The 26990-nt window shown below is 42.5% G+C and overlaps 1 protein-coding gene across 2 annotated transcripts in view; it reads right to left on the bottom strand.

Moving 5' to 3' along the window:
- Positions 1-797: 797 nt before the first annotated feature.
- The window catches only part of VPS13A (vacuolar protein sorting 13 homolog A), a 489236-nt gene continuing 463043 nt past the window's right edge, over positions 798-26990 (bottom strand). For both annotated transcript variants that reach the window (XM_033927035.1, XM_033927045.1), the window contains 4 exons: positions 19429-19514; positions 15227-15350; positions 7047-7121; positions 798-1861 (listed from right to left, as the gene is read on the bottom strand). In XM_033927035.1, the coding sequence (XP_033782926.1) occupies positions 1811-1861; positions 7047-7121; positions 15227-15350; positions 19429-19514 (336 nt within the window). In that variant the 3' untranslated portion in view covers positions 798-1810. The remainder of the gene's footprint in view (positions 1862-7046; positions 7122-15226; positions 15351-19428; positions 19515-26990) is intronic.

Genomic DNA, 26990 nt, shown 5'->3' with positions numbered 1-26990 from the left:
CTCTTAACCTAAATGGATGCAATTACATAAATGAATTTTAATTAAATAGATCATAACAACCAGACCTGTCTGCAGTACTCTAAACCTGGAGCTGGCACTCTTGCTTTAAATAAAACTTTTTGGGGGCTTTGTAAATAACAACCTCTGAGATAAGAAGCTATCAGGTCCATAGTGTCCCCCCCCCCCCCACACACACCCTATCTGCCTCATAATTCCCTTTCTAATTCCCTATTTGAGCAGTGTACATAGATTCACCCTTTTGTCCTGTGTGTCTGTCATAATTAGAATATAAGCTCTATCGGGCAGGGACTGTCTCTTGCGTGTTTAATGTACAGCGCTGCATGCGTCTGGTAGCGCTATAGAAATAATAAGTTGTTGTTGTTGGGGGTCAGTAGTGGGATGTTACCTTTCACTCTAGCTGCAATGGGGGCAGGGTTCAGAAAGGTTCCAAGTCAGTGAAACTCGCACAAGTTCACCACGCTCCCTTATATTATACTCGCTGAGTTACAATGCCTGTTTCCTCTGACCCTAGTTTCACCTGTTTTTATTAAATCATCCTGTCACTTCCTCAGACCTCTTGGTGTGTTTCCCTTTTACCTGTAAATTCTTCCATGCTAGAAACCTTCTAATTTTATTGAAACTGAGTTCGCTGTACTAATCATTCATTGTACGTCTGGAGCGCTAAAGAAATGATGAGAAGTAGTAGTATTTTAACTTAGTTCTGTTTAACTTTTACAAGGGTGTATATCGAGAGCCCCCCAAACCCCTCCCTCCAAAAAAAACCCCAACAACAATTATATGAATAAATAGTAAAAATATATTTTATAATAAATTGCACTTTGGACATTTGAATTACAAAAAGCAGTCAAAAAAAAGTCTGGATTAATTAGTAATTGGAAGCATCTTTGTATTTTGATCAATGTACAATATCAAAGAAAAGCAAAAGAAAACTCACGGTCCTCATGGTTTTCAGTGATCCTGTGTTAAATTATTGGTGAATGTGTGTGCAAATGCACAAATTAGGATCAAAGGAATGAAATGTGTCTACATAAAGAGTTCAGTAGAAAAATGATTAGTTGCAATAGCAGTGAACATAAGTATAGCATTATATTATTAGTATCTGCTAATCATATCTACCAAATTTTTTTTAATTGCAGTGAGATTGAATTGCTATTTGTCCATGGCTATGGGTAAACTGGGGCAAGTTGTCAGTTGTCTGAATGAAAACAGACCTTTTCATACTGAATAAATTATTATTTGTTGCAAGCTGCAAGGGTATTGCTGGTTGAGTCAACTTCACATGAATTTCAGCAAATACCTTTAAAAAGTCCAGATCAGAATGAAAATTTTATATTTTAGATTAATACAAGTCATATTTGTGACACATTCAGAGGCAGTCTAGACTGAACTTTGTTTAATAAAAAAAAAGCTATTAGTTTGAAAGTTTTAATATATATATAATGCATTCTGTGAAAAATGTTCACTGATTACAATCCACAAAAAAGTGAGCTCGTTTATATTTTAGTTAACTGCTTACTTGAGGTCATACAATGTGCTTAAACAAGCTGCAAACTGGCTATTTCCAAACTACTACACTGCTCTCTGGTAGCCCTGACTACTAAACCAGTTTAGGATTTATTAAAATCAGTTGCTTAATCCACTGTAATCTAGTACAGTAAACATTCCTTAATATTTTTGTTTTGGTGATTAAGTTAATTTTCTTTACAGTTGATATAATACAGACATTTGAAGGCAATGACCCAAACTACACATCCAGCACTCTTTTCATTCAGGAAACTATCTTCAACAGCTACGACTTTGGCTGATTCTCTCTTACTTCATCTAGCTTGGCAAGCATCCACTGTAGGAGGAAAAAAAAGGAATTTCAGTACAGCACTTGCTTGTTTTTGTTTCACCAAGAAACACGTAGTTTCCCCTTGCTTTCAAACACATGCACTTGACTAAGTGATTTCAAAAGAATGATCCTCTCTCTATTAGATGCATTAAAAACAAGTTCTTGGCAATATCAAAAGGTACAATTTAGCAATCATCATGACTGGCGTGTATTACGCTGAAAGCACATTAAACACACATTTATTTCAGATTCATTAAATGTTATCATCAAATCATTCAAGGTGGGTTGGAACATAAAACCATGGATACAAACATGTAATTAGCAATCTTACTCTCCCTTCTCCAAAAACATCATCCTGCAGCATTTTTCTCCTATTAAGCTGCAGTCAGATCCTCTCCATCCCCCTCCCCCCCCCCCCAAACTCATCTTCGGGCACCAAACAATAGGTTTTAGTCCATTTTCAAAATTTCAAACAATCTGCTGCTTATAGAATTACCAGTGGCAAAGCATTTCACAGCTGTAGCCTGAAAATCACAAAAGCTCCTTATCTCATGCTTTGTAGATGGACCCTTTGCTAAGGTTCCTAAAGAGAAACCCTATTTGAGGTTGAGAAATGGTATATCATAATTTGGAATGATACATCTCTGATAGCTAAAAGCAAAGCTTTTACTAAGCTGAATTAATGACAACACAGTAATGAGGTGATCCTCATTAGAGGCACCAGCAGTACCAGTTTTGATAAGGAGTGCCATCTGCAAGGCCAGGGGCCTAATGGAGGGTGCAGTCGTCTGAGATCCTGAGGTACCAGGTTCAGTTTATTAGGGGCAGAGCATGATATAGAGCAGTGGGTTGTTTTTTGTCTTTCAAAGTTGGCAATGCTAAGTCTCTGAGAAGGAGACGGCATTTCTCTTACAGCCTTTTATCCCCGCCCTCCCACGCCACAGCATCTCTGCAGGCTACTGAAGGAAGAAAGAGAGGTTGGGCCATCATCGTGCTGAAGGTAGGAAGCAAAAGGGACCTATCACAGTTTATTAATATTTGATATCCTTGCAGGAGAATATGAAATTAATATCCTCAAAAGAAAAAGGGACACTAGCTGGTCCGCCTCCAGTATCTCCAAGTGGGAGGCCATATTGTCTAATTAGGACCCTGACAGGGAAACTAACGGCACAGAAACTGAATTCTCTTCCTTCCAGTCTTCATCAGACTGGACCCCCAACACTGGAGCATGGCTTTGCTACGGGGCACAGGTGCTGAGTGGGAGAAAACCCCAGCGCTACAGCTGCCAAGACCCCTGAGGGGTTAACATGGCCATTGTAATTCAAGTACATTTTGCATATCATGCTTATAAATTCCGGGGCAAAACTTTGACCAGAATGCCCCAAAGGTCCCTGTGGGCACCTCATCTCTCCTCCTGGAGTTTCTTGGAAATGGCATGACTGCGCTTCGCTGGGGCCACACTGTCAGCATTTCCTAGTTCTAACCAGGATTTCTAACTTGGGATCTGGACTGTCTGGGAACCCAAACCACTAGAAGGACTAGGGGAGGTTAAGCCCATGGCTCCCCCACACACCTCATGTGCTGCGCTGCATGTGGAACATGGACAGTCCTTGGCCGGCCAGCCAGCCACTGCATATCTGGCAAGAGTCTAGAGTATCCTGGAATGAGGAGCCCATTTAACCTGATTTTGAGCAAAATCAAGGTATTTTGAGGCAGTTGGAGGCTATTATTCAAAAATCAGGAACTCTAAGATGACTGCTTGGCAGCAATTTTGGCACTAAAAACAGCCCATGGGAGCTAAACTGGGGGGGGGGGGGGTCAAAAACCAGTGATTTTAGGGCTGGGGAATCCTGGCTTTTACCTCATAACCCCTCCCCCAACACACAAAAAACCCACTTTTGGAGATCCCCTCCAATTTTCTTTTATGGGCTGTCAGCACTGTACTCACTGTGCACGCTTTTGTGCTAGAAGCTGCATAGGTTGACACTGCAGCCAGCTTAAGGAGAGAACCTCAGCCTCAGGCAAGCCTGGAAACCAACTTCTTCTAACTGCCTCTCAGTCACTCCAGTGGGACTCAGACCTCAACCCCTCACCAAACTCACACACATGCTGGGGGGGGGGAGGACATAAAGTTAGTTCTAATCCTGGAGAATCATCATGGAGCTGTTCAGCCTGCGCTCAAGCCCACTATGGATAGAATCTGGGGTGAACCTTGCCCCCAAGCTCCTGAACAATTAGTGCAGTCTGGCCAAGCAGGTGGGCTGCAATGCAGGCAGCCCTTTGGCTGCAGACTTCTGACCTAAAAGTCTGTGTTCTCCCGCAGCCAGAGATGTCCCGAGACTAGGATCCTCTGCAGCACCAAAAAAGCCTCTCAACCAGATGATAAAATCCCCCCAAATAAACATGAGCAGGACAGACAGGCTCCTACCTCCTCATGTGTAGGCAGAATAACTGAGGAGTACAGGACAGCCCAGGGAGAAGGGAGGTGGAGCGGAAAAATGCAAATGAGGCTCTCTCTACACACACCTCGCAGGTGAAGGTACATAAATCCAGTGATTCAAGACCGACGTTCTTTTTCAACTAGAATATTTGTTGTGTTTAAAGCTCAATGCCCTTTTGTATTTGGCTGAATAATACAATATGCTATTCGATACAGCTCTAGTACCAGTTTCCTTCCTAACAAGTTTACTCCTCTTTTTACAAAACTGCATAAGCAGCTTTTAGCGTTAGCCGGCACGCTGAATGTTCTGCCCTGCTCCGACACTCATAGGAACTCTATGAGCGTCAGAGCAGCGCAGAGCATTCAGCACAGCGGCTGGTGCTCAAAAATGCTTGCGCGGTTTTGTAAAAAGGCGTGTGTGTTATATTGTCAGGTTTTTTTCCCCAATTCTTTATTCATTTTTTCATCATACATCAAGTAAACAATATTACATCAATTTAATTTATACATCACTTGAATTTTTCCTGTTATCATCTTAAAAACATAAATTTACTCCTTACACCACCCACACATCACACAGATATTGTAATTAAATAATAACATATAAACATTACATTCATACTTATTGATTAAATCCTTAATATAACTATATACCACCCCTTCCCCTAATTATAAATGTACTTTCAGTGTAAAAAGGCGTCTAATCATTACAAAAAGTTATCAATGGTCCCCAAATCTTTTTTAAATTATCGTAATTTCCTTTTTGTATGGCAATTGTTCTTTCCATTTTGTATATATGGCACAACAAATTCCACCAGAAGGTCTAGTATAATTTTTCCAATTCTTGGTGATATGTTGAATGGCGACTCCTGGCATTATCAATAAAAGTTTGTTATTGCTTGATGAAATTTGACTTTTTATTCTCATTGACGTCCCAAATAGAATTGTATCATATGATAGATCTACATGGTTCTCTAATAAACAATTAATTTGAGACCAAATTGATATCCAAAAAACCATGATGTAGGGACAATAGAATATTAAGTGATCCAAAGTCCCTGCTTCCAGATTACAGTGCCAGCATCTATTAGACTTAGAGCTATCCAACTTTTGTAGTCTAACTGGGGTCCAGAATGTTCTATGTAATAAAAAGAACCAAGTTTGTCTCATAGGCACAGACACTGTACATCTCATTCTCTAAGACCAAATTCGTTGCCATTAAGATGCAGAAATTTGATGCTTAATCTCAATGCTCCAAATGTCTCTAAGACCAGTCTTTGGTTTTTTATTCATGAATCCAGATATCAATTTATACCACTGACTGGCCTGGTGTTCCAAGAAATCAGCCTGAAAGCATAAGAACTCCAGACTATACTGCTTATTAAGATTTTTCCATTCAGGGAACCCCTCCTGAATAGCCTGCTTCAGCTGCAACCATTTGAAGCTTTGTGATTTGTTAAGACCATATTTATGTTGCAACTGTGAAAAATCAAGCAGTTTACCATTTAAAATAACATCACCTAAAGTCTGTATACCTGCAATAATCAAATGCTTCCATACGATTTTAAATCCGCCAATTTGAATTTTGGAGTTTAGCCATAAAGATTGATTTGTTGATTTGGGTTAGGAGTTAAATTACTAACATAACGCAATGTTTTCCAAGTGTCCATCAATATTCTGTTCTCTTTATATTTTCTAGGCATCTTGACACTAAGAACATGAGATAAATTTATAGGAAACATGAGTCGCCATTCCAAATACAACCAATTTGGGGTTTTTTCCATGAGCTCTGGGAGGACCCAATACATACCCTGGCGTAAAATATAGGCTTGATGATATCTATAAAAGTTTGGAAAATTTACCCCACCCTCCGCAATTGGTTTTTGTAAAGATACTAAAGCAATTCTAGGCATTTTACCCAGCCAAACAAATTTGGTGAGAATACCATTTAACTTTTTATAAAAGGACCCTTGAAAAAAAACTGGTATCATACTCATTTGATAACAAACCAAAGGCAATATCATCATTTTAATTGTTTGGACTCTCCCCAACCAAGAAAGATGTAAAGGATTCCATTGCTCACACATTTCTGTTATTTTTTTTAATAAAAAATTTTCATTCTCCTTCATTGTGTCTTCCAGTGTATTTTTTATCCTAATACCTAAATACTTTAATCCATCTTCCTTCCATATAAATGAGAATGAATCAAATAAGCCTTTAGTACAATGTACATTAAGTGGAAGAATTTCTGATTTGCTCCAATTAATCTTATATCCTGAAAATTTTCCAAATTTCTCTTATCAACTCTAGCAAGCATGGAATGGTAGTTTCTGGATTTCTCAAATAAAGCAGCATATCATCTGCATATGCAGAGACTTCATATTCCCAATCTGTACGAGGAATACCCTGTATCCCCTTTGCTTGTTGAATGGCTAATAGCAAGGGTTCTAATACAATATCAAAAAGCAAAGGAGAAAGTGGACAGCCTTGTCTAACCCCCCTCCACAAAGTAAAATGCTCTGATAAATTATTACTAATATACAATCTAGCAGCAGGGGAGCTATACAATGTCTGAATCATTCGTATAAATCCTGAACCTATACCAAACCAATCTAAAAAAAACCCCAAAAAAACAATATATTGTACAGGAAGAAAGGGTAAGGAAAATAATGGAATTGTTCATACTTCTAAGGGGCACAAGAGGTACACATTTAGTGCTATTATTGGTTTTTAAAAAGAGATATATAGTACCTTGGCATCTTCTGATGTTCTAAAGTTAATTATTTTTCCAAACTCTTTGGCATGGAACACAGACTTCACTCGTTCCTGGGAAAAAAAAAAGTAATTTTTGATACAATAAAGAAACTTTCTTTTCATAGCTTGCCAGTTATTTAAATGACAGCAAAAATTCAGCTTTCAACATTTGATCAATACATTTTCACTAGGCTAGCATTACTTACTTCATATTATTTAGAGATCAGTCTATTTGGGCATATCTGCATTTAAGACCACAGGAAGAAAGGGAGAACAAAAGTGCACAAATACATGATTGGTAGCAGTTTTCCAGGTCTTGCCATGTCTGAGTAGAAAGAACCGGTTTCAGCTTTCATGCTGTGGCTTTCTTCAGGTTATACTGTGAGGTCTGCAGTGTCTTTATATATAGTGGGTCCATGGACCTAACTGAGAACAGGGCAGTCTGTGGGTCAAGAAATTTGAATTTTTGGTGGGAAGGTTTGTTGGTCTGATTTGAATTTTGGTGGGAAAGTTCATTGGAAATTTAAGTTTCGAACGTTGAATTTTGGCAGAAGCGTTTGTGGATCCTATTTTTAAATTCTATCAGAAAAGAGGCTGGAACTTTTGAGATGGAGGAAGAAGGTTTTTGTCCTCTGCCCCAGTCCTTTTTACCCTAAGTTTCTTTTGGATGAGTGGTTGTCATGCTTTGTTTACGGAGAGCCTTTTATCTGCATTGAAGATCTTGGGGTGTCTTGCAATTTCTATTGCCTCTTTGATTCTTCTCAGCCACCAGCAGTCTTCTTTCTCCAGGACTTTTGTGTTTTCAAATCTAATTGTATAACTGGTTTCCCTGCCATGGAGGGCTACAGCTGATTTTTCTGTGTTGCATAGCTTGTGGCTACCTCTATGGGGATCAGCGTCCCAGAACCATGAATATACTGGTAAAGGGGGAATTTCGATTTTTCCTTTTTACTCTCCTTTACCTGATAAGAACATAAGAATTGCCGCTGCTGGGTCAGACCAGTGGTCCATCGTGCCCAGCAGTCCGCTCCCACGGCAGCCCGTAGGTCAAAGACCAGTGCCCTTACTGAGTCTAGCCTTACCTGCGTACGTTCTGGTTCAGCAGGAACTTGTACAACTTTGTCTTGAATCCCTGGAGGGTGTTTTCCCCTATAACAACCTCTGGAAGAGCGTTCCAGTTTTCCACCATTCTCTGGATGAAGAACTTCCTTATGTTTGTACGGAATCTATCCTCTTTTAACTTTAGAGAGTGTCCTCTCGTTCTCTCTACCTTGGAGAGGGTGAACAACCTGTCTTTATCTACCAAGTCTATTCCCTTCATTATCTTGAACGTTTCAATCATGTCTCCTCTCAATCTCCTCTTTTCAAGGGAGAAGAGGCCCAGTTTCTCTAATTTCTCACTGTATGGCAACTCCTCCAGCCCCTTAACCATTTTAGTCGCTCTTCTCTGGACCCTTTTGAGTAGTACCGTGTCGTTCTTTAAGTACAGTGACCAGTGCTGGACGCAGTATTCCAGGTGGGGGCCCAGTACAGCGCCATGATAACCTTTTCCAATCTGTTCATGATCCCCTTCTTAATCATTCCTAGCATTCTGTTCGCCCTTTTTGCCGCCATCACACATTGCGCAGACGGCTTCATCGACTTGTCGACCAGTACTCCCAAGTCTCTTTCCTGGGGGGTCTCTCTGAGAACTGCACCGGACATCCTGTATTCGTGATAGTGCTCTGTTGGCCTACCTGCTGTGCACATAACCAGCTAAAGAGTACTATAGGAGGCCAGGGGCTACACAAATGGCGTCTGAACTACAGGGACCTATCCCAAAGAGATTACCTTAATTTTGGTATATTTTGCTGCATGCCACTCTAGCCATTTTGGCTGTGTCAGAGTGGCAGGGAATTGAAAATAAAAACAAGAAAATGTCTGAAATAGAAACTGATTTGTGTGCTTTTGGATATTACTGTGAAAATGGCAATGCACATTTTACTAAATTAGTATTCAGGAGAAGGAATTGATTCTGTAAGGGCCTTTCTGTTACAAGAGGTTCCCAGGAAATTGAGACTGTGCTGGAGAGAAACACAAACGTAGAAAGCATAAAAATCCTAGGTAGGATGAGGAACTCCACACAGGAAAAATTGCTAGTCCTGTGTGTATGCCCTCATGACACAGATCCTAGGACACTTTCAGAGGAAACTGTCCCAGATACTGAGGCCTACCCCTGGAAGATTCTGGTAATGAAAGAAGCTAATGACTTCTCAGAACAGACATAGGATAGTAGCCTAGAGAAGGAACTCCCTGAATGTTTAAAATCAGCAAGATAGAACACTAGCTGACATTAAACCAATGCTCAGTCTCACAGAAACTATTTCTAGTGACACTGCCTCTATTCTAGCAATAGGAAAGGTGCTAGAAAATAATCAGAAGACTCAAAGAGAAAATTCACTGCCTATAAGAGGTTAAAAACTTTTTCAGACACATTTCCTGTGCCTGGAGGAGAAGTAGAGAATGACATGGGGACTTTTTCTCATGGCTAACCCACAGGAAAGGGGGGATGACAGGGGGTAAAAAATCAGCCTTTTGCTGCAGGTATGAGAACAAGGCTTTTCACCACCCTGCAGAGCAGTAAATAGCCTTGTCCCCACAGTACAGGATCTACCATGAGTCGCCTCCCTTCCCACCCCTCCTGGCCAGCAGTCCCCCTTGCAAGTCCAGCAGCATCCCTCCCTCCCTCCCTATTGTGGGTCCAACAGCACCCCTCCCTCGCACCCTCCTTTGTTCCCAATCGTGGATCAAAACCGGCAAAAAAATCAACAACCAACAAAACCTGCAACTACCCCCCCCTTGCACCTCCTGGGGTGGGCCTAATAGCCTTTTAGAAGCTTTATCCACCACGAGGCAACAGTGCATAAAGAGTTGCTCTGGGACCTTTTTCTGGCCAAATCCCTCCTTCCAATGTAACTTCCGGTTTCACTGGAAATTCCATTGGAAGGAGGGCTTGGCCAGAAGGTCCTGGAGCAGCCCTGCATGTGTTGTTGCCTCTTTGTGGATGAAGCTTCTGAGAGGCTGGTAGGCCTGCCCCAGGAGGCACTTTTTATTTTTTTGATGGTTATGACCTGCAATCGGGCGCAAGGGAGGGGGGCTGTTGAACTCATGATAGGGAGGGGGCTGTTGGACTTGTGAGGGGTGGCTGCTACTGAACCTGCGAAGGGGTGAGGAGGTTCCTTGGGCTGCTGGACCGGCTAAAGTTGAAGGAAAGGGAGACAGTTACTGGATCTGGTCTAGGGATTGGGGGAAGGGAAACAGGTGCTGGGCCAATGGGGTGGGTGGAGTGGAGCTGGAGGGACGGGAGAGATGCCAGACCCATATCTGGGTTCAGGAGCTGCAGGGAAGAAGAGAGAAAAGGGAAGGGAAAAGAGAAAAGCTTAACAAAGGGGATGAAGGAAGAGTGAGTGAAATATTGAACATAGTGGAGGGAGGAAAGAAAGAGTGTGAGAGACACATTGGTGTCAGGGAGTAAGAGAGGGGAGAAGCTGGACACAGGGAGATATACAAAAAGAGGGGAGATGATGGGCATGGATGGGAGCACAGGAACAATAACAAAAAGGGGAATGCTGCATGGGGATGGTATATGGACACAGGGGTAATGCTAGACATGGGAGGGCATATGGGCACAGAGAGAAGATGGCTAGACATGGATGAGAATAAGAACACAGAAGGAAGATGCTGGACAGGGGGCATAGAGATATAGAGGAGTAATACTGTACAGAGGGGGAGGGGATCATACAATGGTGAGACGATGAAGGCAGGGAGATGGGCACAGGGGAAATACTAGAAAGGAAAGTATAGGAGACAAAGGGAGATGCTGAATATGGGGTACAATGCATACACAGATATAGAAGATGGATGTGAACATGGAGAAAGAAAAAATGTCAAATGGTCAGGAGACCCTAGCAAGTGAGTTAAGAGACAACAAAAAGGTAGAAAAAAATAATTTTATTTTCTATTTTGTGATTAGAATATCTCAGATTTGAAATATATATCCTGCTAGAGCTGGTGTTAGACATAACTGGAAAGCCCGTGCTGTGCTTCTTTAGCTTCCAGCTGGCTTAGGCTCTCTCTGATTAGGGGGCAGTTGCCCTTGTTGTAATCCCCTAACACTATTCCTGTCATGTGTGACTGCAGTATTCTCTGTTAGCATGATTTTTCTGTGTAGCATTCTGGCATTTTTCTGTGTAGCAATTTGGCTTATTCAGTTTTCTCGATAGAGGAGGGGATGTTTATGAAGGGGAGGGGAGACAGGGGTTTTGTTAATCCTTGCTCTGTGCTTATAAAATGACAATTGTACAGAATATTGTTTCTTTTCATACTTTAATAAAAAGTTTAATATAAAATCATAACTATTTGAGGCTTGTGCGGATAGGATGGGAACTGAGCTCGTGGGGATGAGGTGGGGACAGGGTCCAAGCTCGTGGGGATGGGGACAAATTTTTCCCCGTGTCGTTCTCTAAGAGAAAGATGATTATGAAAACTGGATGTAGCAAGCTGCCAGATGGTGGAGGAATGGGAATGCCCTGCAATGGAAAAAAAGGTGAATAGGTGAAATCTTAAGGGACCCAGCTCTACAGGTTTTTGGGGACTGTAAAAGCTGAAAACCCCTAAGCCTCAGCTGAGGAGTGCCTAGAAGCATTAGAAAGCACATTTGGCACTGCAGAAAGTAGGCCTGACCTGAATTTTAGATTTAGAAACACAGGTCAAAAAGAGGGAGAGAAACTTTCAGATTATCTCTGGAGGCTAGAAGCTCTGCTGAGGAAAGTAGTCAGTAAGAATGGCGTAGCGCCCTCAAGAAATAACTCTGCCATGATAGAACAAATAGTGAGAGGTGCTCCCCATGCTGACAGAATGATCATGCACCTGAGGCTCCATGAGAGGAAAACAAATCCTCCTGGGTTTTTACAGTTGCTCAACGAGGAAGAGGACAGGAGGCGTCCGGCTTTGGTAGGGGCAAAAAAAAAAAATCCCTGAGCCACTTACCAGGTCTTTTGCCCAGATGAATGAAGTGACTTTCTTAAAAGAATCTATCAGGAATTTACAAAAAGAAATAGCCTCCTTGAGAACACATGATAGTGCTTTGCCTATTCCAAAGGTTGAGAGAGAAGCACTGGCTATTGTGGATTACTATGGACCACGAGAAGGATTTGCAGGCCATAGTGGCAGAGCTGGGCCACGAAGTTGCAGCTCTGAAGGAGGCGCAATTGTACAAATGAGAGAGAAAAGAACTCTGGAAATGACAAGGAGACTCAAACATTTCCCAATGCATACTATCACAACCGTAAGGAAAGGGCTAGGCCTATGTCTCACTACAGGTATACAGAAGGAAGCCACTGGCAAAATAGTAATCCTACGACTGGAGTGTGCAGCGTAGAGCCCTGCATAAAACTAAGCCTACCAAACCACAGGGAAACGTCAGGGGGATTTGCAAGGCAAATAGCTCCATAAGAACATAAGAACATAAGAAGAACATAAGAAGTTGCCTCCGCTGAGGCAGATCAGAGGTCCATCTCGCCCAGCGGTCTGCTCCCGCGGCGGCCCATCAGGCCCATTGCCTGAGCAATGGTCCCAGACTATCCCTATAACTTACCGCTACTCTTATCTGTACCCTTCAATTCCTTTATCCTCTAGGAACCTATCCAAACCTTCTTTGAAGCCTTGTAACGTGCTCCGGCCTATCACAGCCTCCGGAAGCGCGTTCCATGTGTCCACCACCCTCTGGGTGAAAAAGAACTTTCTGGCATTTGTTTTAAACCTGTCTCCTTTTAATTTTTCCGAGTGCCCCCTTGTACTTGTGGTTCCCCGTAATCTGAAAAATCTGTCCCTGTCTACTTTTTCTATACCCTTCAGGATCTTGAAGGTTTCTATCATGTCTCCTCTAAGTCTCCGCTTTTCCAGGGAGAACAGCCCCAGCTTTTTCAGTCTGTCAGTATATGAGAGGTTTTCCATACCTCTTATCAGTTTAGTTGCTCTTCTCTGGACTCCCTCAAGTACCGCCATGTCCTTTTTGAGGTACGGCGACCAATATTGGACACAGTACTCCAGATGCGGTCGCACCATTGCACGATACAGTGGCAGGATGACCTCCTTTGTCCTGGTCGTGATACCCTTCTTAATGATACCCAACATTTTGTTTGCTTTTCTTGAGGCTGTGGCGCACTGTGCCGACGCCTTTAAAGACGTGTCCACCATCACTCCCAGGTCTCTTTCAAGGTTACTTACCCCTAGCAGTGATCCTCCCATTTTGTAGCTGAACATCGGGTTCTTTTTCCCTACATGCATGACCTTGCATTTCCCTACATTAAAGTTCATTTGCCATTTTTTGGCCCATTCTTCTAGCGTCGTTAGGTCCCTTTGCAGATCTTCGCAGTCTTCCATGGTTTCAACCCTGCGGTAGAGTTTGGTGTCATCCGCAAATTTAATAACTTCGCAATTTGTTCCCGCCTCCAGGTCATTAATAAATATATTGAACAGGAGCGGTCCCAGCACCGACCCCTGCGGAACTCCGCTCGTGACCCCATGCCAGTCTGAGTAATGGCCCTTCACTCCAACCCTCTGTTTCCTGTCTGCCAGCCAGTTTTTGATCCATCGGTGGACCTCCCCTTGCACCCCGTGTCTCCACAGCTTTTTAAGCAGTCTTTCGTGCGGTACCTTGTCAAAGGCTTTTTGAAAGTCAAGGTAAATGATGTCAATGGATTCCCCTTTATCCACCTGTCTGTTTACCCCCTCAAAGAAGTACAATAAGTTTGTGAGGCATGACCTACCCTTTGCAGTACCAAACCAGTGGGTGAAGGAAGCAGTTACCTCACTGGGAGTGTATGCCACAGTCCTTCCTGTAGCTTATACCAATATCACCAGCCTAAGTGATGACGGTTTACCTTCTTTAGGTAAATCTGACCTGCAAAAGGCCCAAACAATGCATTGAAGTGAGAGAAAACAAAAGAAGAAAATGAGAAGAGGAAGAAGACATTAAGGCAGGGATGGACTGAGAAAGAAAGATGAGAAAGAAGTAGATATGGTCTTCTAAGAGAAAAGAAAGTGTATGGTGTGCACAGGTTTGTTAGGGAAGAGGGACTATTGAAAAGAGAGAGAATATGGGTTGTAGAGATGGACCAGGATGGACTGTTTAGCATAGCATGAGTGTGGTGTAGATCAGTGTTAGGGCCTCCCGCCCCCTTCTTCCTTAATGGCTGCACCACAGAGGATCCCTTGCCCTCCTTATTGCCTTGCCTGCCCCTCTCCACCGAAGCCACTGCTGCTGGGGATCCCATGCCCTCCTTCCTGCCCCACCCCCTTCCACCGAAGCTTACCCAGGCGGCTTCCCTCTTAAATGTAATTGCACAGAGATGAGTCTCCTCTCAATATTTCTCCTTCTCTCTCCTGCTCTCTACCCTTGTACTCAGCACAATCCAGTATCTACCGCTCACAACCTCTCTACCAGCCCCTCCATTATCTCTTCCCGTTTGCACAGGGTTGGGACAGGTCAGAAGGAAAGCTTCAGAGCAGGCCATAGGCAGTGTAATAGAAGACAGCTTTAAAGCAGATCCAGGGTGGGGGTACAGATTGAGGGGATGGAAATGCTGAACTCTGCATGGGTGAGATTTTGGATCACACAGCAGGACAGGGAAGAAAGGGAGAGAGATCTGCTGAATAATGGGAGGGAGGGATGAAGGAAGAAAGAGAGGGGGAAGCCATGTTGAATTTGGAGGTGGGGGAAGTGAGAGTTACTGTACAATGGGAGGGAGTGAGGAAAGAAGAGATACTGGATAATAGGAAGGAAGAAAGGGAGAGATATAATGGACCTGGGGTCGGAAGGTAGGAACATTATCAGTCCTTTAATTGAAATGCAATCCTATTTATAGTAAAATAGAATACATCTGCAAATTATTGATGTATAAAGGCATAAAGGGACAACTTTTCTAAGAAGAGACAACTGAGAAAAGAGCCATATTCTCTATATAAAAACTTTTGACGACTCCTTTTCATTTATTCTAGTAACGTTTATTTGCATAAACTGACAAACTAAAGTTTAATACCACACATCAGGAGAAATAGCTAAGTTATAGAAAGCAAGGAGAATATTCAAATCCTTGTTTGTCTTTTATTGAAGGTTTTATTACATCAAGATGTACCTTGGCTTCAATGCGCAGTCGTCTTCCACTGACAATAAATGGCTCTTTGGTAAACTCATCAAATGTGTACTGCCATTCACAGGTAAGTTGTCCAAAAGCTCCTCTGGTCACAAACAAAATACCACTAGAGGGAAAAAGTGTTATAATTGTTAGCATATGTCAAGTACATTAACCAACTTTATTTGGCATCGTTACTCAGAAGCAACGTGCGTTTTCTATGGCACTTATGAGAGAACTGTATCTCCAAATGCCTGTTACTTGGCATTGTTGTTCTCATTCAACATCAAGTTACATAAAGTGTCATTTCACTATCTGCCAATTAAAGGGTTAATGGGTTCTAATAGGAAATACAACTTTTTCTGTAACATAGCAACATAAAATTTTGTTTCTATCCCGCAATACCTTGCAGTTCAATGTGGGTAACAAACAATAAAAGAAACTTCATATACAGTGAATTGCAAGTATAGCTCACACAATTAATAAATCGACAATCATAAATGAATATTTAAATGCTGTGCATCTAAACATTTCTTAAACAAGTAGGTTTTAAACAGTTTTCTAAACTGGAAATAAAATGTAGAATTTAATAAAAAGCATGAATTTCTGATTCCCAGTTTGCTGCATGGTATGAAAGCAATCTACACTGAAATTTCTTAAACATGCATCCTCTGGCTGGGGGAAAGACAAAGAATGCCAGATGCATGGGATGTATTCAAGCCAAATCAAACTGGATGGGAGGAAGCCTAAGCTACCTTCAGGACAGCTTCCTAAGGTAGAATTCTGCCTGGCTTGCATATGTGGAAGGCCATAATCAAAAGATACGTCTAAGTCTGATTTGGACGTAGGGTGCTAGTCGCCCAAAGTTGGCAGCGGCAAAATGTCCATTCTCACAAAGTACGTCTCAAATTTTTTTCCCCAAAAATCATCTATCTGTACGTCCAGGTGTTTGATCATCCAGACCACCATGTCTATCTTTATACCACATTCTTGACCAAAAATTTGTCCCATGTCCTGAACGCCTAGAACAAGACCTTTTGGACGTGGGAGGGGCCATCAATGTGATGGACTGGCCACCCAGACATGGCAATGGAGCAGAAGGACACTGCTGTGAACTTCACAAAAAGGGTGCCACATAAATATCTCACTAGAACTCCCTTATAGGTTATGGTGAGCCCCCCAAATACCCCCCAAACCCTACTGTACCCACCTGTCTACAACCCCAATAGCCCTTATCTAATATAATAAAAACGGTAAGCCGCGCATGCGCACTCCCACCTGCGTGTGTCCATTTTCCGTGAGATGTAAGGCACCTTAGGTAGGAGTGCGCATGCGCACTTACGTCACCAACCGCCGATGCCTCCACAAGCTGGGACCGCAGCCTGCCGCCGATCTCCGTTCCTCCAGCGGGCGGGGTGGGGTGTCTCGTAGGAGAGGGATCGCGGCCGCTCAGTGCCCCCACCGAGGAGCCCAGCAACTTTCCGCCCCGGCTCTTAAACTGACCCGAGTCCTTTGCCGCCCCCCCTTCCTTTCCCGCGGGCCTGACTACCTACCCAGCGATTCAAGCAGTGTGTGCAGCAGTCTTCACACGCTGCTTCGGGCCCTTCTACTGCCCTGATTTGCTCTGCCGCGTCTCTGATGTTGTCATCAGGGACGTGCCAGAGTAAATCAGGGCAGTAGAAGGACCCGAAGCAGCGTGTGAAGACTGCTACACACGCTGCTTGAATCGCCATGTGTAGTCGGGCCCGCAGGAAGGGAAGGGGGGGGCGGCAAAGGACTCGGGTCAGTTTAAGAGCCGGGTGTAGTTGAATCGCCATGTGTAGTCGGGACCGTGGGAAGGGAAAGAGGGGTAGAGGAAATGCTAATGCTGCTGCACAGGGAACTGGTGTTGGGGGTGGGAATGCTGCTTTGGACAGACAGACAGAGGGAGGAAGGGAGACAGAAAGAAAAGAAGAAAGACACAGGGGCAGGGAGATACACAGAAAGACAGACAAAGGGGGCCAAGGACAGAGACAGACAGAAAGAAAGACAGTGGGAGTCGTGTCAGGAGGGGTGTGGGATGCGGCAGAGGGAACTTTTCCAATGGATGCAACTGGGCGGCTGTCGGGACCTCTGATCAGTGGCAGAGAAAGGTAAGTGTATCATAGGGCTTAGAAGGAGGAAGGGGGGGATACGGAAAGAGGTGCTGATGGACAGGGGGAGTGAAGAAAAAGGAACGGAGGCCTAATATTGGACAGGGGGAGAAGGAAAGAGGTGCTGCTGGACAGGGGGAGGTAAAACAAAGGGAGAAGGGCTGCTGCTGCATAAGGAGAGCAGTGAAGGGATGGTGGTGGACACAGGGGAGGTAAAAAGAAGGGAGAATGGACAGGGGGAGTAGGCAAGGAGTGGTGATGGACAGCCAAGGAAAAAGAAAGACAGAAAGAAAGAAAGCGGCTAAGGAGAGAGAGAGAAAGAAATAAAGACAGATACACACACATATATTCTAGCACCCGTTAATATAACGGGCTATAAGACTAGTAAGAACATAAGAATTGCCGCTGCTGGGTCAGACCAGTGGTCCATCGTTCCCAGCAGTCCGCTCACACGGCAGCCCTTAGGTCAAAGTCCAGTGCCCTGAGACTAGCCTTACCAGCAGGTGTCACCTATATGGCAATACATTAGGGTTTTGAGGGGGTTGATGGACTCACATTTTTCATCATGAATTTAGTGGTTAGAGTGGCTTATGGCCTGGGTCCTCCTCTCTATATTTCACTAGCCCAGCCCCCAGACTACTTAAGCCACCTCTGTGCAGCTCTACTAAGTTTACCTATAGCAGGTGCTGATGTTCTGGAGGCAGGTATGTACATTTTTATTCTGAACTTTGTGGGGGTAAGATGGGAATGGGGGTATAGGGGGAGTGTGTGGGTCTTTACTTTTTCCCTGCAGTGATTATCTGGGAACTTTGGATACCTTTTTGCCATATATATCTGCTTTTACATCGTCTAACTCAGTGATTCCCAACCCTGTCCTGGAGGAACACCAGGCCAATCGGGTTTTCAGGCTAGCCCTAATGAATATGCATGAGAGAGATTTGCATATGATGGAAGTGATAGGCATGCAAATTTGCTTCATGCATATTCATTAGGGCTAGCCTGAAAACCCAATTGGCCTGGTGTTCCTCCAGGACAGGGTTGGGTATCACTAGTCTAACTCACAACATATAAGTTTCGTCTAGGAAGCCCCATCAAATATTTGATTATCTCTACAGGATGACTAAGTCTAGGTCGGCCCACATCCTGCCCTAACCACTCCTCCAGAAACGCCTCTTTCAGTGGGATTTAGAAGCCTAAAATGTCCCTGGATACGTCCGTAAAGCCATTTTGATTATCGGCACTTGGATGGCCTGTCTTTTAGGACGACCAAGTGTGCAAGAAGGTAACCATGCTACCAGAGAAGGCACTGCAAGCTCCTGCATAATTCGCCAACCACAACAGTATACCAGCTCTTTTGTTCCTGGACTCATTTAGTAATAGGAAATTTGAGGAGCACTTATTCAGAAAAAGGTTTTAGACGTGTTTAAGTTTTGATTATGAGCCTCATAATATGTAGTGCTTGACAAAAGAATGGCAGGAAGACCAGATAGTCACTTTGCAAATGCCTTCCTGGAATAACCAACAGGAGACCTCAGCCTTTTGAAATAAAAAAGGCTATTCAGCTCAGTTTGGTTAGGGTGAGTTGAAGTATAAAATGGCCACCTATCCCCTGCATTTTGTGATAGATATTTCAAACTAGAGAATGACACGGGGACAAATTTGTACCCGTCCCTGCAGGAACTCAATTTCCCTGTTCCCGTGAGTTTTGTCATTGTCCTTGTCCCATTCCTGAAACTCTGCCTTAACCGCACAAGCCTCGAACACTTATGATTTTAAAATGTTTGATACTTGTGCAGATGAGGATGGAGTTTGCAGTAATGGGGCACAGACAGGAACAGAACTTGTGGGGACGGGATGAGAAAATGAGCTCCAGCTGGGACAAGGAAAAATTTGTCCCCATGTCATTCTCTGTTTCAAATACAAAAACCCCACAAATTCTGAACTCAGGTATTCAAATAATCTGGAAAAAGAGCATGCATGTGCTAAATTCTACTCTATTAAGGTAAAACTACATAAACTAGTTTACAAAAGTATTTAGTATGGGCATGTATAATGTATAAATAGAAAAATTACCTTTTGGTTACCATCAGCAAGTCTGTATTGTTGATCATAGAATGTGCAAAATATTTGAGTTTTGAAAATCTTCCATTTTCAATTTTCTAGACGGAGAAAAATAAAATATTCAGATCTTCATTTATGTTATCCCTTTTAATGAATAAAATACGCTTAACACAGCAAAGTGCCTTTCCTTATAATTGTCCTTTAATTAGTGAAACAAGATTCAGGGAGGTTTCTACTGAAGGTGACAAAAAAAAAAAAATCTGGGGAGAGAGTGGTGCAGTGGTTAAAGCTACAGCCTCAGCACCCTGGGGTTGTGGGTTCAAACTCACACTGCTCCTTGTGACCCTGGGCAAGTCACTTAATCCCCCATTGCTCCAGGTACATCAGATACATTGTGAGTCCACCAGGACAGACAGGGAAAAATGCTTGAGTACCTGAATAAACTCATGTAAACCATTCTGAACTCTCCTAGGAGAACGGTATAGAAAATTGAATAAATAAATAAATATTAGTTATTCACTCATCAATTGCTGAGGGTTCTCATTAGTTAAGTCTCTTTAAATTCCACGAAGATGGAGTCCTACCACAATCAGAAAGAAGACTTAGTTTTTACTGTGTTTTTCTAGGCAAGAGATCCATACTCATCTATTTATCTTTCACAGGTTGTTTTTTCTTTTCTTTTTTTGTGGTTTATTTCAACATAATTTCAAAAGAAATCCAAGAGATTTTTAAAGGAATATGATACTGTGGTAGCCATATTAGCATTGGACAGAACTTAAATTTTGCAACTGATACTTTTGGAGTAAACTGAAGGAATTTCTCCTCCCATGCTAAATTCTGTACTTTAGCAGAATTTGGTGAGGGACCAGGAGCCTGCAATGGTGGGGTGTTCAAGAAGAATGTGGTAATGTTAGCGTTATGATGGGCTCCAGGCACCAGGAAAGAATGAAATGGTGTGAGGGAGCACCTGTCTCGTGGGTGTGAATTCAAGGAGGTGGTGATGGCAACGTCAGCACAAAATGTAGAATGAATTAAGATACGGAGTCAGAGCAGAGCCTCAGAGAGACCAGAACTAAGGCCCCGATGCTCAAAAGCTTCCATGGCAAGTAAGACTCATTAAAGCAGTCTTACTGGCATGGAAAGCTCTCCTACTAATGCACAAAAGGGATCTCCTTGACTGCTAATGATCCTTGTAGAAGCCACTGAGTATCCTAAGCTAATGCATTAAAAGAAGCTCATTAATATTAAAATGAGAACTCTGTGCAATGCACAGCAAGGAGCACCTATCCTTAATGTGAACTTAGCATACAAAGTTTTATGGCAGGTCTGAGCTGTCATAACCTTACTTTCCTGTCAGTGTCTGAGCGCTGATTGGCTCAAGCACTGACAGGAAAGTAAGTAGGAGAGATCAGACCTGTGAAAAAAATTCCCAAATCCCCCGAACCCAATTCCCCTCCTGCTACCCCCAAGCCCTCCAAACATGATTCCTCCTCCCATCGAGCCCTCTTTCAAGAAATCCTTATGCTCTAGTGGCCAGGACCCCACCAGCCAAGAGCTCTCCCATATGGGCCAGGATCCCCAGACACCATGACATACCTTATTTGGAAGAAGATCAGCAGGAGGGATGCCCAATTCCTCCTGTCTCTGGGCCCCAACTCTTCAAAATGTTATCCTGCCCCTTCTGGTGCTTCATGGGATGCACTGGGAGGGGTCTAAGGCCTTGATAGGTTCAGGCACCTAACCTGGGAGGAGCCTTAGGAGCCTGAGCCAATCAGGGTCTTAAGCCCCTCCCAGTGCATCCCATGAAGCACCAGGATTGTCCATCTAGGCCACTAGGATTGGCCGCCTAGAAGTCGCAAGATTGTGGCGGTATAGAAAAATAAAGTTATTATTATTATCTTGAAGAGGCATGGCCCAGAGGCAGGAGGGAGTAGGCATCCCTCCTGCCAATCTTCTTCCAAATAAGGTACAGGGGGTTTGTGGTGTTAGGGGGTCCTGGCTCATATAGGAAGGCTCTTAATCAGGGGGGGGGTTCCCAGCCACGAGACCACTAGGGTTTCTTGGAGGGGTCTCAGCGGAAGGGGAAATCCTGATCCTGGTATCAGGGGAATCTCATATGGGAGGGTTCTTGAGCTGGAGGGATCGGCCACTAGACAACCAGGCTTTTTTTCCCTCCATGAGAGGAAGGGACAGTGTGCTTTAAAAAAAAAAAAAAAAAAGACTCCGTGTCTTGTGCATGTGTTGTGTGCTCACACAACACGTGCACATTAAAAAACCCAGCTGTTTGGGGATTCCCTTGCATCTCCGAAGCAGAAGCCAGCAGAGGAAGCCCTGATCAGCTGCATCTGCTAGGCAGAGGGAGAGAACGGCAGCTGCAGGGAGGAGCTGTGTGTAGTGATTGCTCCACAAGAATATCATGCATATAATCTGCATGCTATTGTGCCGAGCATCACTTGGTAAAAACAAATCACTCCCACCACAGTATTTTTTTCCATGCTGTCGGAGTATTTGTGTATTGAGGAGGTATTGTATTGTGTATTGTGTATAAGTTAGGAGGAGGTATTTTTAGGGATGGGGAGAAAGAATTGAAGGTAATGTGTTTGACCCTGGGATGGGTGCAGAAAGCTAACAAATTGAGGGCTTGCTAGAGATGGAGTACTGGAGGTATAGAGAGAGTGAGCATGAGTTAGGGACTCTTGTTGCCATGAGAGAATGGGGGGAGAGAGAACGGAGGTGGCAGACAAAGCAGTGATGGGAGGGGTTTAAACCTGGTTGGGGCAGAGAGAGAGAAAGCTGGGTTGGAGAGAAGAGGCTCAAGTTTGGAGGAGACAAATGGGGTGTTTAAGCTGGGCGAGCATGCTGATGGGAGGGGAGGGGATGAAATAGGCCTCAATTTACAGTAAGAAGTATTTTATTTAGTTCTTATATACTGTAAGCAAGTGCAAATTGATGCATGTGAGAACGAGGAACCCAAGTTATATGATGCAGGGTTCCACATTAGGAGTCACCACCCAGGAAAAGAATCTTAATGTCATCAGTGAGGTTACATTGAACCCCTCAGTTCAGTGTGCGGCAGCAGCTAAGAAAGCAAATAGAATGTTAGAATTATCAAGAAAGGAATGGAAAACAAAGATGAAAATGTTATAATGCCCTTTTATTGTTCTATGGTGCGGCCACACCTCAAATACCATTTGCAATTCTGATTGCCACATCTCAAAAAAGATATAGTGGAATTAGGAAAGGTACATAGAAGAGCAATGGAAATGATAAAAGGTATGGGGTAACTTTTTATAAGGAAAGGCTAAAGTGGCTAGGTCTATAAAATATTGAGTGGAGTGGAACAAGTAACATAGCAAATCTTTATAACCTGCAACACCTTCTAGTTCAATGCGGGTAACATAAAACAGATAACTATATATAATTAAATCTTGTACGATATAAAGCAGTAAAATTAATCCCCCAGAATTTTCCTAAACAGAAAAGACTTTAACAATTTCCTACAATGTAAATAAGAAGTAGAAGTTTCCAAGTTTAATAGATACTTGTTATACTGTCCATCACAAGTATCTCTAGAGTCTAGACGGTTTACAATAGTTAAGTACAGTAAAAGTTGAAGCTGTAATTAAAAGAAAAAAAAAAAAAGCAGATCCCCAGCTCGCAGCTTGGTAAGAGTTTGTTCCAAATATTTTTTTATACAAACGGCTTTTAACAGAAGAAAATGCAAAAATTGTAGGGACATGCAGAACTACCAAACAAAAAGTGATCGACTTAACTTGCAGACAAACTATAAACCACCTTGTAACAACCACCAAATTTAAAAATAATTCTGACCTCAACTGGAAGCCAATGCAGTTTATGAAAATATGGAGTTATATGATCATTATTCTGAGTTACGCCTCTCCTGCGATCTTTGCACTGGTTGCCAATCGTGGTGCAGTTAGAATTTAAAATAGGAACTTTGGTTCATGGGCTAGTGCATTCTTATTTAAATTCTGTTATACTTGGTAGAGATGTTTTTCAAAGATAAGCTATAAATGTATTTACTCCTCCTAATCCAAGAATGTAAAAGGACTTTTTACTCCTACCTGAAACTCAATCCCTTTGGGGATTTGAAGGATTAGTTCTTATTTATTGTTCTGAAAAATTTTGAACGCATAACTTTTTAAAAAACTATCTTGGTTGATTACTATATGTAATTTCAATTTGTTATTGTCCGTTGAATAGTCAGATAATCTTTCTTGTGGTCCACATTGAATCATACAGCATATGCAGAGTATAATATTGATTTGTATTGTATAACTACTACTAATCATTCCTATAGTGCTACTAGACATATGCAGTGCTGTACATCAAAACACAGAAGCGACAGTCCCTGTTCAAAAGAGCTCAAATATAGCATGATCAGAATCAGAATCTTGCGTTTGTACTTTGGAAAGATGGATGTAATGTTTTTAGGCTTAAAAATTAGGATTTATCCTGATCTCTCTAGTAAAACCCAAAAGAAGTATAAAGACTAACTTCAATAATATTTCCCCTTAACCCTCTTTTTTCCAAACTGGAAAACCTCTTTAGTCTTTCCTCATATGAGAGGAGTTCCATCCCCTTTATCATCTCAGTCGCTCTTCTTTGAACCTTTTCTAATTCTGCTATATCTTTTTTGAGAAAACGACCAGAATTTAACACAATTCTCAAGGTGATGTCGCACTATGGAGCGATACAGAGGCATTAGAATACCCCTTTTCTAATAGTTCCCTTTCCTAATAGTTCCTAGCATCTTGTTTGCTTTTTTTGGCCTCTGCCGCACATTGGGCAGAAGGTTTCAGCATATTGTCTACGATGACGCCTAATTTTTTTATTGGGCACTGACCCTTAATATGGACCTTAGCATTTGGTATGATTTGGATTATTCTTCCCAATGTACATCACTTTGCATTTATCCACATTAAATTTCATCTGCCATTTGGATGCCTAGTCTTTCAATTTTCTAAGGTCTGCCTGCAATTTTTCCACAGACTGTATGTGTTTTAACAACTTTGAACAGTTTAGTGTCATCTACAAATTTAATCACCTCACTCGTTGTTCCAATTTCTAGATCATTTGTAAATATGTTAAATAGCACCGGTCCCAGTACAGATCCCTGCAGCACTCCATTATTTACCTTCCTCCTCTGAGAAAAACAGCCATTTAAACTCATTCCCTCTTTTCTATTCAATAACCAATTCCTTATCCACAACAAAACATTGCCTCATATCCCACGACACTTCATTTTTCTCAGGAACCTCTCATGATGAACTTTGTTGAAAGTTTTTGGAAAATCTAGATACACTGCACTAACCAGCTCTCCTTTATCCCTATGTTTATAAATGTAGCAGATTGGTGTGGCAAGACCTCCTTTGGCTGAATCCATGCTGACTCTGTCCCATTATACCATGTTGTCTACATATTCCTTAATTTTATTTTTTTATAATGGTCTCAATTATTTTTCTGGCACTGAAGTTAGGCTCACCAGTTTAATTTCCCAGATCATCCCGGGACCCTTTAAAAAAAAAAAATTGTCATAACATTAGTCATCCTTCAAACTTCAGGTACTACAGATCTCTAAGGCTGCTGCCTGGACAGAGGGGGGGGGGGGATGGAGGAGGTGGCAGATGGCTATTTTGTACAGGACACCGACTAGTAGTCTATTCTAAAGGGATGTTTACTACGCAAAGTTGGATAAAGAAGTGCAACTTTATTGCCTGTTGGAAATGTATCCTAGGTGAAATTGTGCAAGAAGGTAACCATGCTACCAGAGAAGGCACTGCAAGCTCCTGCATAATTCGCCAACCACAACAGTATACCAGCTCTTTTGTTCCTGGACTCATTTAGTACTAGGAAATTTGAGGAGCACTTATTCAGAAAAACACATGAAGAAGGACAGAGTACTACTCAAAAGGGTCCAGAGAAGAGCGACTAAGATGGTTAAGGGGTTGGAGGAGCTGCCATACAGCGAAAGATTAGAGAAAATGGGCCTCTTCTCCCTTGAACAGAGGAGATTGAGAGGGGACATGATCGAAACATTCAAGGTACTGAAGGGAATAGACTTAGTAGATAAGGACAGGTTGTTCACCCTCTCCAAGGTAGGGAGAACGAGAGGGCACTCTCTAAAATTGAAAGGGGATAGATTCCATAAGAACGTACGGAAGTTCTTCTTCACCCAGAGAGTGGTAGAAAACTGGAATGCTCTTCCGGAGGCTGTTATAGGGGAAAACACACTCCAGGGATTCAAGACAAAGTTAGACAAGTTCCAGAACGTACGCTGGTAAGGCTAGATTTCATTAGGGCACTGGTCTTTGACCTGGGGGGCCACCGCGGGAGCGGACTGCTGGGCACGATGGACCACTGGTCTGACCCAGCAGCGGCAATTCTTATGTTATTAATGGCATTCAGTGACTGCAACGAATACCGGAAAGAAAACACACTTTTCAGTAGATACATTTTTTCCTCCAAAAGCATGAATACTGCTGTAATATGTTAAGTATGACTTCATGTATAGTTGAGTGGCATAACATACTAGTGTAAAAGCTGCCAAGGAAGCCAGGGGTCAAATCCTGATTCCCTTACTAAGATTCTTTGTGCCCTTGGGCAACTCACTTCACCCTCCGCTAGTTCAAGTACATTGAGACTAGAAGCCTACTTGAGCAAAATAACTTGTGCACCTGATTGCAACTTATCTTGAGCTCAGATTTGGAACAGGTGAATTATTGAATTTAAAATCCAAATACAGGTACAATAAGTTTTTAAAAGCAAAATGTGAAAAATGGTGTACTTTATTTCAACTTACTGCAACTTGTATTAGGTAAAATGACATATATATACCATACTGTTGCTTTAGAATAATTATTAGCAATTCAGGTTAGACTCATCAGTAGAATAAACTATTTTTCTTTTTTCCATAGTACACAAGTTGCTTATTTCTGGCAAATTTTAGGCTGCTGTTACCAATTTCTTTGTTAGTTGGTGAGATTATCTGTTGTTTTAAAACTGCTTACAAAGCATTTTATTCTTTGAGATTATGATATATTCAGTAAATAGTATTATTAAAGGAGCAGGCTCTATGGCTCAGGCACCACTGCTCTGAAACGTGGGAGGGGGGTGGGGGTGGGATTCAGGTTCAGATCCATCATCCAATAGGACTGGTCAAGCCAGATTAAGGATAAAGAGTTGTTAATGATCAGGCTTAGAAAGGGAAAGAAGATGATTGTTGCTATGGTAATGATCACTATTAGTCAACCAACAGGACCAAAGGCATGTCCAAGAAGGAACACTTGTAGCCCTAGGGTGGCTAATGAATACCATGTATGCTACCTGAGCAGGAACTGAAGGAGTATAGAGGCAATTGTATATACAAGAACCACTGATAAAAATGAAGTCAACAAGACCAGCTGAAAATATTTAGCAAATTTGAAAGATTGCCAATATCCTATATAATAAAACCCTAGAGCGTGCATGCGCTCTTGAAATTTCGTGATCCCTGCCGCTGTGATTTCTGATCCGTGGCCGCCAATCCGGCGGCAGGGAACATTTTGGCCACT

This window comes from Geotrypetes seraphini, chromosome 1 (genome assembly GCF_902459505.1).
Source record: "Geotrypetes seraphini chromosome 1, aGeoSer1.1, whole genome shotgun sequence".
Lineage (NCBI taxonomy): Eukaryota > Metazoa > Chordata > Amphibia > Gymnophiona > Dermophiidae > Geotrypetes > Geotrypetes seraphini.
Note: the sequence above shows the minus strand (reverse complement) of the source record. Positions and strands in the feature narration are given on the sequence as shown.